A 16,296-nucleotide genomic window follows, 5' to 3' on the forward strand; every position below is an offset into this window, starting at 1 on the left:
TGTTTACTCTCTGTCGGTATCTTTGGCCAGCACCGGTTTTCTTTAATAAAATGGTCTTCCCTAATATTTATGTAACTCTTGTCTTTGACATCCTTCATATTTATTTTGCTCTCTGAGCATTCAATGGGATACTGCTATTGCTCAGTTTTCAGGAGGAAAAACAGAGTAGGAAGCTTAGCCACCTTGCCACACAGGTCACTTGCCCATGGAAGCCATTCTTCTGGCCCCGAGAAGTTGGCAGTGAGGTTGGATGACCTCCAGAGAAAGCAGAAACCTGACGGGGATGGAGCCTGTTGGCGGCAGAGCAAGTCCTATTAGAAACCTGTGCCCTCTCCCCTCCCGGCCCTGGACGGCTGTTTTTCCTTTCTCTGGAGGGAGTTCAGTCCTCCTTGGTGTCTGGAAGGGCTTCTTCCTTGAACCCAAAGGCATGGTGTCCTCTTGGGGTAACTCTTTCCTGCTCCCGTTTCCTGCCCACCCTTGATACGCCAGAGGAAGCAGCAGTCCTTCCATCTCCGGAAGTTTCTCAGGCTGCAGTTTTCACACCACGACTCCGTAGGTCTGGTTGTGCCAACAGTCTTCCTAGCAGTTTCTGACACTTTCCTATCTCTGTTCAAATGTGTGGGAATTGCACTGGGATGTTTATATTTGCCTCTCAGAAGAGCCTAGAAAATAGAAACCTATGCTGAGAGTTTGGAAATCCCGTGGCATAAGATTTTATTTTTTATTTATTTTAAAATTTGTTTTTGTTGAAGGATAGTTGATTTACAATGTTGTATTAGTTTCTAATCAAACCAGCAGAGTGATTTGGTTGTACATATATACATATATACACGCACACATTCTTTTTCATGTTCTTTTCCAATATGGTTTATCACAGAATATTGAATATAGTTCCCTGTGCTGTACAGTAGGTTCTTGTTGTTTATAAGATTTTCTTTGCCGTGAAAAAGTCAATATTTTTGCAAGCATCTTATTCCTGCAAAGTGAAGCTGTCACGGCTCGCTGCGTGAGGCTCATGGGTGTACGTATGTCATTAAAATGGTCCTCCATGTTCAAAAGGAGTCGTTCGGTGCTAATCAGTAATGTGCATTTCCTTGGCGCTGGCATTAAAAGAGTGACTCACTTCATCAAAGGAATGGGCAGTAGCCACTGTATCATCACCATCATCATCAAAGAGCACTTTTTTTAAGAACCATCAGAACGGGGCTGGATAAATGTATTTCAGGAATTTTTTTTTTTATAGTGGCTAAGTCCATGACCTCTGACTTTCTGTGATGTGATCCCAGCCCACTTAGTTCTACAGTGGGATCTCAGGAATTTTTATCCAGAACATTTTTTTTAAGGCCCCATCCTGTATCATTTGCAGTGCCTTTGGTCTATTGGGTGGCTATGTAGAATCTACAGATTACAAATTTGGTGTCTCATCTGAAAGGTCCCAACCCCTTCCCCATCAGAGCAGAGTGTTGAGCTCCAGCAAAACGCAAAGGACTCCAGGCCTCAAGTAATTGAAGCCTGTGTTTCTCAGAGAACCGTGACTTAAAGCAGTGAGATTATAGTGTGGTACAGTGTGCAGTGGACCAGGAGGCGAGGCAGAGAGACCTTGGTTCCAGTCCGGTTAGCAGTCTGTGGTGCCTTGGGCTAGTCACTTCACTCTCTGGGCCTTGACTCCTCTCCTGTGAACTGAGAGGCTGGGGTAAGGTGACTTTCTCCAGTTCTTTTCGTCGCTGAAGTTACATATCCCAGAAGCTGTAAACAGCCCCTGCTTGTTTGATCTGTATTGTCTAGGACCATGTGGATTTCCGGGACCGTCAGTTAACTGGAGAGGGGAAGGTGGCCTGGTGGATGGGCCAGCCGGGCAGTGGGTAATCCTCAGACGTACTTCAGACAATGGGGACTCTTGTCTAGGGGAAAGTTGATCTGGCCAAGGAGCTCAACTTCAGGCAGATTTCATAGTGTTTGACTTCCATTATAAAGCTTGGCAACATCTGGCAAGCCTAGGTGGCAATTATGTCGTAAATACAGTTGTTTGTGGATAATGTTTATTCAACTAGAGCATTTATCTACTTTCTACTCGACCCTTTCCATCCGTCTCTTGCAGAAAGGAATCTCTTACCAAGTTTAAAGAGCAAAATTGACAGTTTCAGATTAATTGCTGTTATCAAGACTGAAAAATTTGGTATCTAATTGAGCCTTTGTTTTTCCCTTGGGGTTTTCGTAGGAAGACTTCCTAATAATAGGTTTAACTGCAGATGAATGTGCTACTCAAATAGATCAACTCTGGCTTTTTGTAAAGCTGGTAGTCCCCTTATGAATTTATGATCTAATGAGACGTTTATTGGTTTTGTTTGTTTATGATGCTGCTCCATGAAGGTAAGTGAGCCTAATAGGAGTCTTAGTTTTTTCCAAGGCCTGCATTGCTGCTGTTTCCCTTCAGTAAAGAAGACTGAATAATAATAGTGGTGAGACATGCGTTCTAAATCTCAACCACTAAATGATGGTGAAACCTTGGGTTTTAGTTTTAATATTAATAAAACGCTTAACAACTTTAGAGATTCTATATCACACTAAGAACAGGGCTTGGTACCCTGACCACAGTGTGGTAAAGGATTTCCTGTAGCACCTTTCCTGCCCAAATATATATGCTCCTCCCCTGGGGTCAATATAAGTTGATGACAGAGGGACCGCAAAGACAAAGGGAACTGCCAGCTGCTTGAACTTAGACACTTAGCCTGGGGCCCCAGAACCAGTTGGGGAAAGTGTCTTCACCTGTTTTGAAATGAGCACACCTTTATCGTCAGAAATGATGTGGACTTACGAGGAAACTTTTATCAGATCCATTAAAGGAGCAGCCTAGACCACCAAGAATTAACTGTCTTGGGTGGTGGTTAATTACACCACATGCAAGAATTGCTGCAAATACTAGTTTAACTCTCTCAGTGGCTGAGTTTGGAAACCACACAGCACTGCTCAGTTAAACCTTGCCCTTTTTCTGCATCCCAGTCAGACACCTGACTCCCATCCAAAGCAAATGTCATGGTTACCTTTATTGACCTGATGTCAAGAAACAGCAGCCGATGTGCTGATTAGAAGGAAATATATACAGTTGATGGATTATTGCTGACCTAAGCACAGGTAAACAAAGTGTATCAGAGTTTGGCATGATTTTTATCCTAGACTGCAACCATTAAAACATAGATGCAGTTAAAAGTCTCTTTAATATCACCAGTGTTTTAATTCTGTTCTTCATCCTTAGTCTACTGAAATGGGATAAACCCAATGAGGTTTCTGTGTTGCTGTGTACAGATGATTGTATAGAAGTCTCCACATTTGAGCTGAGGAGTGAAAGTAGCTCAGTCGCGTCCAACTCTTTGTGACCCCATGGACCATACAGCCCATGGAATTCTCCAGGCCAGAATACTGGAGTGGGTAGCCTTTCCCTTCTCCAGGGGATCTTCCCAACCCAGGGGTCAAACCCAGGTCTCCCACATTATGCGCAGATTCTTTACCAGCTGAGCCACAAGGGAAACCCATACCGAGTACTTGACTCTTAATTCAGGTGTGTCAATGAGACGGGGGATGGGAAGCAGGGTTTGATTAGAATAGGGAATCAGAGCTTCTAATTATTAACGTTAGCAATAACGCTTGGAGATGAGGAGGGCATTGGGTGCCAGGGGGTGTGCCAGTGCCAAGGCAGCATAAAGAGGAGAGAAAATAAGACTTGCACGTGTGCATGTGTGGGTGTGATGAGGGAAATGCTTCTTATGGATAAGAAAGCAGAGGATAAAAAAAAACCAAAAAAAAAGCAGAGGATAACAGAGGATGCAAACTCTGTTACACTTTGTTGGATCTGTCTCATCAGACCTAAGATACCCTCAAAAGAAGGGCTTTGGGAGCTGCTAGTCTAGCCTGCTCCTCTGATCTTGATGTGGGCTTCATTTTTCAACAGGAGACTGTTATGTAATGGGTGTGTGCCGGCATTTACTGGGCACTGATTTCAGTCGCATGCTGCTTTGGAGAATTCTTGGTGGTTTTTTGGCCATCGCTGGGCAGTCTTCTGCCATGTGGCCAAATATGATAGTACCCCGCTTAGTAGTTTTGTGAAGCCACCAGAATCGCAAAGGGCCAGACTCTGCTAGAGTCTGTAGCCGGAAGTATATAATATGGCTGCAAATAGAATTGTAGACAGAGATGTCTTTTTTTTTTAATCTTTTAGGGCCTGCCAAGGGACTATGTTACATAATACTGTTTTGAGGAACTTCCTGCTAAATTGCACAGGTTCCCCCCCCCCCTTTTTTTTTTGGTGGGAAGCCCTATAGGACTGGGATCTGGTATGACGAGCCAGAAAGTGTCTTTCCCATAAGCTCTCAAAATAAGCTCACCCATCCTGTGGCTTTCAGCTGGGTATAGCCCACAGGAGGATCCAGTCTTCTTGTGATTTTTCCACACCTCTGCTTTCTTATCCGTAGGAAACATCTCCCCCATAACACCCACACACGCACATGTACAAGTCTTATTTTCTCTCCTTTTTTGGTGCCTTGGCACTGGCACATCCCCCAGCACCCAATGCCCTTCTCACCTCCAAGCATGATTGCTAAGGTTAATAATTAGAAGCTCTGATTCCCTAGCACATTCCAAGTCCATTTGCAATTTATTATTCTACATTTGGTGACATGCAATCTTAATTGTTCTCAAGATTTCCCATGTCCTAAGTAGTAAAAGCAAAATAGCTTGGAAATCTTACCTGTGGAGTCCTTCCTTCACTTACATGCCTGTCTCAAGTCTTAATCATACTGTAATGGATATTCATCAACCAACCAACAGTCACTTTGCCTTCCCCTTACCTTTATGGTCTGCTCTGCAGTGGGTTTGAGCCCGGGCAGGGAGTCTTGCACTGCACAGGCAGAATGGTTGTTGGTGGCCGGTTATAGGTTCCAGGAATTTAGGTGCAACTCTGTTGTATAAGGATTTTCTGCTGGACACATGCCAATATCTTTGCTCAACTAATACAAGTATTGTATTTTCAGTTTGGTGGAAGGGTTTTCTTAACTTTGGTTTAGTGGTGGTTTAGTCACTCAGTTGTGTCCAACTCTGCGATCCTACGTACTATAGCCCACCAGGCTCCTTTGTCCAGGGGGTTTCCTAGGCAAGAATACTAGAGTGGGTAGCCATTTCCTTCTCCAGGAGAATCTTCCCGACCCAGGGATCAAACCTGTGTCTCCTGCATTGCAGGTAGATTCTTTATACCAGGGAGGGTATATATGTTCAAAGACACAATCATTAGACTCTTTCTGTATGGGGGTTGGGCTTGAAAACTAGTAAAAATATTCCACAAGAATAACTTAGAATGTTTAGAATCACCGTTTAATCTCTGCTTATACCTCAAGCATACTTAAGCAGTATTTCCATGTATTTTTTTTTAAAGTTTTATGGATTTATTGTGCCTTAAAATATACACCACCAAGGTAGTGAACTGTCACATTTTAAACTATTTTCCAAATTAAAATTCTGCTTTTTATGGACTTGGCCTTAGTGTCTTTCATATAGAAATTAAGTAAGTAAAGCTAAAAGTGAGGATTATGTAATGTAACAGTAATCTAATGACCAGGCAGGAAAAAATTAGTTTAAAAAAAAAAAACACCAACAAGCAAAAAAATCCCACCTCTCAGCAAATCCTAGAAATCAATGTGGTACTCCTAAAAGAAAAACAATACCATTTTGTAATTAGCCAGATTATTGTATTCTAATGATTATAAATGGTTTGGGTCTGTTGGAGTGGAGGTGAGAATGGGAAAAGTTTCACAGGAAAGTGCCTAGAAAGATTGAGCTTTTGGAGATGGACATTTGGGTTAGATCTGATCAGTTTGCACGCCACCTGAGAAGTATATGGCTCTCTGTTCACAGTGTGCACATCCTCTTTATTTATTTATTTATTTTTTGTGGTCTCCCCTTATGGCTCAACTGTAAAGAACCTGCCTGCAATACAGGAGACACAGCTGGAGCCGCGGGCTCGATTCCTGGGGTCCTGAGAATCCCCTGGAGAAGGAAATGGCAACCCACTCCAGTATTCTTGCCTGGAAAATCCCATGGACAGCCCATGGGTTCAGAAAAGAGTCTGACACGACTTAGCAACTGAACAACAAGGACACACTAGTTTGGGGATAGACCCAATACTACAGTATCATGTATAGATCACTTTGGACATCTGGGTGTCAGACACGTGTGTGCATGGCTCCACTTCTTCCCTCTGACTTTGAGGTGAAAGGTCTGTGCCAAGTTCATTGATCTTGTTTCTGACCGTTGTTATTAGGTAGTCTGTTAACCTGTGGGCTGGTTCTTGAAATATGTGTCTGAAATTTAAGAATTGTGTTTCTTTGGAAAATGCAGCCTCTTGAAAAACCCTACTGGGGAAGCACGGGGCTGCCCTGTGTTCCGAATCTTAGAGCAGCGCGGGTACGCTTCCTGCTGTTCATCCTCGGGGGCCGGAGGGTGGGTGCAGGGGAGGAGCCTTGTCGGTGGTAGCCTGGCAACTGCTACCAGCAGCAGACCCCAGCTTTGTGGGCTCTTCTCCAGCCTCCGGGGAGCTACCTCTGGCCTGACCCGTCCCACGTTCTAGTTCAGAAACTGGTAGGTCTGGGACTTCCCTGGTGGTCCACACTCTGCCTGCCAGTGCTGGGGGATGAGGGTTTGGTCCTTGGTTGGGAAGCTAAGACCCCCACACGCCTAGTGATAGAAAAACCAAAACATCAAACAGAAGCAATATTGTAACAAGTTCAGTAAAGACGTTCAAAATGGTGCACATCAAAAAAATCTTAAAGGGACTTGCCTGGTGGTCCAGTGGCTAAGAATCCACATTCCCAATGCAGGTGGCCAGGGTTCGATCCCTCGTCAGGGAACTAGATCCTACATGCCTCGACTGCAGCCAGACCCGATGCAGCCAAATAAATAAATATCTATTTTTTTAATCTTTTTTTTAAAAAAAGGTGTGTTAGAGGCCGTTTCATTTGTTTTTGTGCTACCTAAACACATGATTTGTGAATGTTCGTATAAACAGTCCCTTATGTCTGTACTAAACAAAGTTATTCCATAGCTTGTTTTTTAATTTTTTTTCCTTGCCTGAAATATAAACATTTGAATTCATTAATGCAGGAGCAGCTGACAATTAGCTGAGTTTAGAATATGAGAAAATGAGATTGTTGGAGACTTACCTACCTTTTAATCATCTCTGTATGAGCAGTTTGGTAACTGCGTTCATGTCTTTTGTGGGAAATGCAAAGCATGTGGTGCATTTTAATCTTGCTTTATAATAAGAAAATTGAACATGAGGATCCAGCCCGGGAATTACATTTTCAAGGAGGCAGCCCTGGCTGAGCCAAGTAGCAGTGAGGACTGGATTTTAGCAATGGAATCAACCTAAGTGAAATAAGCTGTTTTTACAGGCACACATTTCCCCAGCATCATCTGGCCCAAATTGCCCAGCTCTCTGGTCCTCAGATGGGGCATTTCCAGAGTTGTTATGTCAGGGTCACCTCATGTGAGAGGGCCAGACTTCCAGGAGGACCAATTAGCTAATGGATGTCTCATTTTAGACTAGACTAGATTACCTGCCACGGCCTCCACCATGTCACTGCAATTACTTTTTTAGAAGTCACCAATGAAGCCAGGAGCATATAACCCACTAGTTTGAAAAACGAGGCAGATTCCAGGCTGATTGGCAGGATCAGCCTTTTCCTTTCTGCTCTCAGGCTCTCTGGAAACTAGTGTGTGTGTAGCTCTGGGGCCTGAAGCCCTTTCATCCATTGCAGGGAAAATGGAACACCAGCAGGGTGAAGGTGATATGCAAGACTGTCACCATGAAGCAGTGTGTTTAAATGTCTCAGGTCCACACAGTTCTCAGCGGTGCTCAGTGTCCCACACAGCATTTAGTTGCTTATTGCAGTCACGTGAGTTATAGCAACTTATCACTTCGCCGACAAAAGTCCATGTGGTCAAAGCTATAGTTTTTCCAGTAGTCATGTACGGATGTGAGTTGGACCATAAATAAAGCTGAGCACCGAAGAATTGATGCTTTCAAATTGTGGTGCTGGAGAAGACTCTTGAGAGCCCCCTGGACAGTGAGGAAATCAAACCAGTCAATCCTAAAGAAAATCAACCCTGAATATTCATTGGAAGGACTGATGCTAAAGTTGAAGCTCCAATACTTTGGCCACGCAATGCTAAGAGCTGACTCACTGGATAAGACCTGGATGCTGGGAAAGATTGAGGGCAGGAAGAGAAGGTAGGGACAGAAGATGAAATGGTTGGATGGCGTCACCGACTCAATGGACATGAATTTGCACAAACTCTGGGAGATAGTGAAAGGCAGAGGTGCCTGGCATGTTGCAGTCCATGGGGTCACAGAGTCGACATGACTTAGCAACTAAACTACCACAACAACAAATATCAGCTATATCTGAAGGCAAGCTTTTTAATGCTTTAAAAAATGCCAGGAGAAGAAAAAGGCAGAGATTTTGTAATATTAAGTTGCCTCATGAGAGACTAATGCTGCTCAGAGTGTCTCTTTCTAATTTGAAACTGTCAAGAGCTTCAAAGAAGAGAAGAATCTGCCTGGTGCGATGGGGTTTGTGACGTCACTGTGGACATTGTGATTAATTCAGCATTCTCAGTTGCTAAATTCGACCCCCAGCCAAACCTGGTCTTTCTGAGATTTTTAGAAGACCATGTTAGTTATGCAATGAGTGTTTTATTTCGAGTCACCAACCAACCATGGACAATTGCTCTTCCTGTGGTTTCCAAGATGCTCAGACAAGGCAGGTGATTTTCGTTTCCATGCCAATAGTGGAGCAGCACTGATATGTTTTAGTAAGTTTTGGCCCCTTTTAGTATTAAGACTGTGATGAGATGTATTTGGGGGCATTTAGTTAATTATAGTTGTACTGTAGGCTTTAATTACAGTGAAACTCTTCTGTTCTCTTCATGCACACTCTCTGACTTGGAGACCTTTGTGTTTCTAAACTCCTGTCCCTTATTTGGTGGATTTCGGTGATCAAAGGTGATTGGGTTACCTAATACCCTGAGGTGGAAAGGGCTTCTGGATTTAGGGACTCACTGAAGGTCCTTTAAATCCCAGCTTCTCTTTCACCTGCTAACTTATCCATCTCCTTTCTATGATCATATTATAGAAAATTTAGGAAATAAAGGAGAAAAACTAGGGCTATAATTTTACAATATTTTCTTTTTTTTTTCTATAGATATATTGAAAATACTTGTGTGTGTGTGTGTGTATGTATTTAGGACTGTTTCAGTTTCGAGGGACAACAAGCTTAAGCAAACAGGGGAATTGATTGCACGGGTTGGGTGTCCCTGGGCCCAAGGACAGGACTTGGCCAGGCCTGAGAAGTGTTGGAGGCCAGGGTCTTTCTCCCAGCTTTTCTGCCATGTTTCTTCTCAACCTTCTTTCTGTCTTTATCTTTCTGTCTCTCATTCAGCTTTTTCCACATGGAGAAAAACATATCCACAGAAACCTCCCGAGTTTAATTCCCTTTTCTCTTCTCTGAGTTTAATTTCTTACTACTTCAGCCACCCAGATTGTTCAGCCTGCTTCTGGCGTGATTCCTAAGACCTAAGAATGGTTGTTCCCAGGGTAACTGTGTGACGGGGTGGGGGGGTTTCCACCTGTTGGCCCCCAGATATGTATACATGTTCCCATTTCATTTATTCAACCTTTACACTACCCCCACCTAACTTAATCCCACCACCCCACATCAAGTCGCAGACCCATTCATTCCCCTTTGTCAATGGAGGTAGCCCCTCCCCTGGGGTCCCAAGTAGCTCCAGCCTCAGTGGTCATCACGGGGCTGCTGTTTTCCAGGCCAGGTGCTCCAGGTGATATGTGTTCAGGTGTGAGCAGGTCCAGATGAGGCTAGTCACCATCTATACCCCCTGATCCAAAATAATTTTAGACAGTTGGTGTACAAGACTTCGGATTCCACCCAGGGCAGCCACCACGTTGGGGCTTCTGTTTTCCTAGCCAGGTTGTACTGAGACCGATCTCCTGCTTGCAGAAGTGGAGTTAAAAGCAGATTCTTCTTCTTAGCCTTAAGGCTTAACCTGGAGAGTAGATTCAGCAGGAACCGTAAGGCTTGCAGTTATTTCACTCATCCCAGGTAAGGGGCCCTCGCCCTGGGCAAAGTGGAGGGCAGGGCTTCTCCCCTGCAGGCCAGACACAGGCAAGAGGTAGAGGAGTTCTGGCAGCTGCTTGGCCCCTTTGCCAGGGGGTCTCCACATTGAAAAAGGAATGCAGGCACCGGAGGTTTGTCCCACCAGCTCAGGCTACCCTGGAGAGAGCCATCTGTTTTAGTAGATTAATTAGTGTCATCCTGGCTTTTACCAAGAGAGACCAGGTATTTTGGGGTTCAGGCTCCCAAGCACAGTCTTTGTGTTTCATGCTAAAAGTCAGCCATACTGCTGTATTTTTTAAAAAGCATTTGTGCCAAAATTTAAGCTGTCCCAGTGTAAGCAAGTTCCATTGACCCATTTTTAATTCAAGACCTGCAGGAACCAGCTGATTGGTGTGACAGTACAGTGACAAAGAAGAGAAAATCTCATTATAGGCAGCGTTGCTGAGTGGGCCCAGACTTCGGAAGGGAGTTATCCTAGGAAACCGTACCAGCTATTGCCTGCTTGTGTGTGTGTGTGCACACACACATTCGCTCCCATGGAAACCATGTGGATGAGTGTACAGTTCCTAGCAAACCTAGAGGACAGGCAAGCAAAAAAAAAAAAAAATGCTGTCCAGTTAATCATAACCACAGGGTACATTAAATTTTGGATTCTATAGTTCTCATGTGACAACACATACAAGTTTTTCTCTATATTGTAGATTCTTCCAAGGGCCATTTTAATGATTACATAATATTCCATTGACTGTTTGTGTCCTAATTTGTTTCAGCCATTTAGAAGTGTTCAGGTCTTTCCTGTTTTTTTGTGTGTGTTTATAAATGGGTTTTGATGAGTATCATTGTGCAAAGAGCTTTTCCCATAGCTGGACTTAACTTCTTTAGGATGTAGAAGAGGAACTGCAGAGTCAAAAGCATGAATACTTTTATGCTTTCCAGAAAGATTGCACTAACATAATTTTCATTGCCTATCAATAGTGGATGAGAAAGTGAATTTCACTACCTTTGGTTATTTTCTGTAGAATATTTTTAAAATTCATTAAAGATTAAAGGTATATTTATTTATTTATTTATTTTTTAAAGGTACATTTAAATTGTATTTTTATTACAAGTGAAGAATAATTTGGGTTGCTATGGCAGATTTTTAAGAATTATCTTTAATTGGAGGATAATTGCTTTACAATACTGTGTTGGTTTCCCCCATATATCAGCATGAATCAGTCATCAGTATACATGTGTCCCCTCGCTCTTGAATCTCCCTCCCACCTCCCACCCCATCTCATCCCTCTAGGTTGTCACAGAGCACCAAGTTGAACTCCCTGAGTCATACATTTTCTTTTATGATATGTCTCCCTCAAAATCTTGGTGTTTACTATTATATAAACTCTTTCTATAATGAGAGCTGTTTTTCCTATTTTGCTTTAAATATTTCCCCCGAATTCCTTGTTGTGGTTTGTTGTTGAGTTTACATTGTGTCTGACTCTTGCAACCCCATGAACTGTAGCCCACCAGGCTTCTCTGTCCATGGGATTTCCCAGGCAAGAATGCCAGAGTGGGTTGCCATTCCCTCCTCCAGGGGATCTTCCCTACCCAGGGATCAAACCCAAGTCTCCCGTGTTGCAGGCGAATTCTTTACCACTGAGCCGGATTCCTTGCCTTTTAAAATTTCGTAAGTTGTGTGTCGGTGTGTTGGCATTCTGCTTTAGCATGGACTCTTGCAAGATAACCAGGTTTCAGAAAGTAAAATATAGCCAAGAGAAGGAACTCAAAGCTGAGCATACATACTTTCCCCAGCTGTTTCAGTGGAGGCTGGCCTTGGACCATTTCAGAGTCCCTTGTCCCTGACATGTTAGGTCATTAGCCCTTGTGTGGGAAGGACTGTTGCTCAGATAGAATAAGGCAATCTGGTTCTAGTTCAAAACCAGCTGTTGTCCAGACACATGCCCTTGATGGGAACTTCAGCTCGTCAACCTCGGTTTCTGCATCTGGACGTGGTGGATCTTAGAAGGCTAACTTTTCGGGTAAGGGGGGGTTGGTCTGTGGTTATGCACACCCAAGATGAAGAATCACATTGACCACATCCATTCTTCCACCTCTCACTGCAGGTTTTGGGGAGTCCCAGCACTGTGACACTTCCTGAAACCTTGCTGTTTGTGTCAACATTAGATGGAAGTCTGCATGCCGTCAGCAAGAGGACAGGCTCCATCAAATGGACTTTAAAAGAAGGTAATTGGGATTTGGTCCTGGGGTGACATGGACATTTGCTCAGCTGCTTCCGAGGAAACATTCCAGAAAAAGAGAGAAACAGTTATACATGATTTTAATAAATTAAAAAAGGATAAGAGTCAAAGAGAAGAGAGGAAGTGTACACAAAGGGTATGTTTACAACCTGAATTGTGACTATCCACTCAGGGCATCAGTTGAGACAAACTTTATCTTTTTTATTATTATTATTTTTTTTTACAGTTGTCTAGATTACATGTATAAATGGCACTAGGCTTTTCTATGAATAGTCCTGGCTGGTTGGTCTTTACGAAGACATACTACATTAATTTTTTTTTTTAAGTTCTAATGATTAGAATCTTGTAATCATAATTACAAGAAGTAATCATCTTTAACCTCAAATTACTCATTTGTTTTTATAGAGGCTGAAATAACTGAGGGCTGTAGGATTTGACATTCATCCAAGCCAGTCACGTTATTAGCTCTTTACACTGAGGGAAGTGGAAGACAGAGGCTGTTTCTCATGTACTCTACCAAGCTTCCATTTTATCATCTTGTCTTCCTGGTAATGGTAGGCAGCGTGGACTCCATACAGCTGGGAAATCGTATTCAGTTCCCAAAGTAATCTTCCTGGATAAAAGCCAGGCAAATCCCAGGATTGGGGGCTCTCAGAGTCATCTCTTTTATTCCATCCTATCGTAATTCTCCTTTGACCCTAAATTCGGGTCTGACTGGTATGTTCTCTTTCATCACTAAGCCATGACTCATTATTCTCTTGAACACAGCAAATGTTTTTCCTTCATTAATAAAATGTTCCAAAACAGTGTTTTTAGTTGGAAAAATATTAGCATATATCAGAAGGTCACATATCATCTTGTCCATTCAGCAGCAAACCTAGTTGCCATCCACAGATGCTGGCAGCTAGGTAACCAAGACTGCCCTGCCTCACCTGTCCGGGCCAGCTTGGATTAGCAAGGACTTTAAGTGATGGAAAGGACCAGGTCCCTCAGGAGCGAGAGCCCATAACGAGATGGGAGAGCCCGGTTTTGGCAATGCATTACAGGCTCCCCGAATATTATCTGTGCTCTCATGTTTAAGCAGAGTTCTTTATATTTCAGAATGTCTGATTTTGTCCAGAGATGAAAATCAGCAAGTCACAAAAGGACTGAGATAAACATTTTTGCTGTTAAATATGAGGGCTGTTCCCTTAGTTTCAGTATTCCTAGGCACGACATTTTTGCCCCCGAGCCACTTCATTCTTCTGCTTTGCTTTTTCCCTGTGTGTATTGTTTTAGATCGATCTCCAAGTCTTAATTTTTGCAAGTAGCCTTGCCTGTAGCCAGCAAAACTGTGTCCTGCCTTGTTTTTTACTTAGCCAAACATAAGAAACAATCTGTTCTCTCCTGTAATTTAGAGCTGAAAGAACCTGCCTCCTTTTATTTATTTGTTTGTTTATTTTTTAAAGATACTTGAAAAATATTTGTTTAGCTGCATCGGGTGTTAGTTGTGGCATGCAGGATCTTTTACGGTGGTGCATGGGCTTAGTTGCCCTGCGGCATGTGGGATCTTCGTTTCCGGATGGAACCTGTGTCCCCTGCGTTGGCAGGCGGATTCTCAACCACTGGACCACCAGGGAAGTCCTTTGTCTCCTTTTAAGTTTAATGCAAGTTTAGAGAACTCTAAACTCTATTTATGAAAGATACTGTGTGGGGCCCAAAGAGGAAAAAGACAGCTGCTACCCTCAAGGAGCCCACAGTCTGGAGGGAGACATGACAAGTACACAGAACTTCAAGAGGGAAGCAGCCTTGTAACCACCCTGGAGAGGGGCTAGGAGACCGTCCCAGCTGGGCCAGGAAAGGCTCCATGTATGCAGCGGAGCCTTGCTGGATGCATCAGATTTCAGTCGGGTGGAAGCCTGGCGGGGAACAAAGGAGGCACCAGCCTGGAGTGTGGGGACAGGTCTGGTTTGGGAGGGGCTTGGCGATGGAGGTGGAGGGAGGCAGACAGAGGGGATGCTGAGGCCTGTGGCAGCCTCTGAGGCATTTGTGCTTGGGGGAGCAGGAAGCTGGGGGCCATTCACACAGCTGAGCAGGTGAGTGACTGAACAGGTGCTGCAGCAGCGTGTGCGAGGAGAGGCTGCAGGCAGACCTGAGGAAGGGGGCAGGGAAAAGGGAAGAGGTGGGAAGGATGAGAGGCCTGCCAGAAATCGAATCAGGGGAACCCAGCAACTGGTTGGGTAGGCAGAGCAGGCAGGAGTGAAAAGACACTTGCGGGCAGAATTAGAGAAAGTTGATTAAGACCTAGGAATTTCAAGTAATGAAATTCAGTCCAATTTAATTCAGTGAAATATCAGCATGTTCTAAGTCTCATTGTTTTTCTGAGAATAGATTGGCTGATTTTAGCTGAATTCAGCCCTGGCTAGTATTGGCAGCCCCCCCCCCCCCCACTTTTTTTTTGGCTGTGTAGCTTGTGGGATCTTAGGTCCCCAATCAGGGATTGAACCCATTCCCTCTGCAGAGGAAGCATGGAGTCTTAACCACTGGACCACCAGGGAATTCTCTGTCTCTGTATATTTTTATACAAAGGTTAAAGATGGTAACATATAGAGACCCTGAATTTTCTATTTAATTTTAATCTTGCAATTATAACTAAAGATTTCAAAACCATTAATATGTTAGTGAAAGGAGAATGAAAACATTTTAAAAAACCCTAAGATAATGACATCTGGTCCCATCTCTTCATGGCAAATAGAAGGGGAAAATGTGGAAGTAGTGACAGATTTTCTTTTCCTGGGCTCTAAAATCACTGTGGATGGTAAGTGCAGCCATGAAATTAAAAGATGCTTGCTCCTTGGAAGGAAAGCTATGACAAACCTAGACAGAGTATTAAAAAGCAAGCGATATTACTTTGCTGACAAAATTGCGTGTAGTCAAAGCTATGGTTTTTCCAGTAGTCTTGTATGGATGTGAAAGCTGGACCATAAAGAAGGCTGAGCACTGAAGAATTGATGCTTTAAGAATTGTGGTGCTGGAGAAGATTCTTGAGAGTCCTTTGGACACCAAGGAGATCAAGCCAGTCACTTCTAAAGGAAATCAACCCTGAATATTCATTGAAAGGACTGAAGCTGAAGCTCTAATACATTGGCCACCTGATGCTAAGAGCCAACTCTTTGGTTTTCCAACCCTGATGCTGGGAAAGATGGAAGGCAAAAGGAGGAGGGAGTGGCAGAGGATGAGATGGTTAGATAGCTTTACTGACTCAACAGATGTGAATCTGAGCAAGCTCCGGGAGACAGTGGAAAACAACAGCAAGAACATAAGTAGATTTATAAATGTATCCAGCTACTCTTCTAGACCTTGAAAATACAGCAGAATCCTTGCCTTCATGGAGCTTTCATTCTATGGGGGAATCAGATAAGGAGATAAAGTACATAGTGGCGATAAGAGCTGTAGAGGCTACTGCACCAGTCCAGACAAGGGAGGTTGCGGGCTTGGGCCTGAGTGGCCATGGTGAGTCAGATTGAAATGGAAGAAACTTGCCGATGCAGACACCTCTAAGTCATCAAACTGGGGTTCTGCAGAACACTTAGCTGTTGTTCCATCTTGTGGTTTCCTAACTGTTTACTTTTTTCAGGGACCAAGAAACTGGGAGTGATTTTTTTTTTTTTTAATTTCTATCCACAGAATGGTTTTGGCAGGTGCTTTTGTTCCTCAACCAAACATGTGCTGCTGTTCCCAGAAATGGAGATTTTTCACAACACAGCAGCAAACTCCACTTAGGACAGAAAACAAGTTATGTTTGTTTTCGGAAACAGATTTGAGTCCTGACATTTTCCCGTAGGTGTGATCCCAATAAGCTGTGATTTTGTAACTGCAATAGCACCACTGTCTGTCTCTGA

General features: G+C 43.5%; 1 protein-coding gene across 1 annotated transcript in view; it reads left to right on the forward strand.

Moving 5' to 3' along the window:
- Positions 1–16,296, forward strand: part of ERN1 (endoplasmic reticulum to nucleus signaling 1) — an 81,255-nt gene that overhangs the window by 16,047 nt on the left and 48,912 nt on the right. Inside the window, exon 2 of the mRNA XM_065909985.1 lies at positions 12,281–12,401. Within this exon, the coding sequence (XP_065766057.1) occupies positions 12,281–12,401 (121 nt within the window). The remainder of the gene's footprint in view (positions 1–12,280; positions 12,402–16,296) is intronic.

This window comes from Muntiacus reevesi, chromosome 18, assembly GCF_963930625.1.
Source record: "Muntiacus reevesi chromosome 18, mMunRee1.1, whole genome shotgun sequence".
Lineage (NCBI taxonomy): Eukaryota > Metazoa > Chordata > Mammalia > Artiodactyla > Cervidae > Muntiacus > Muntiacus reevesi.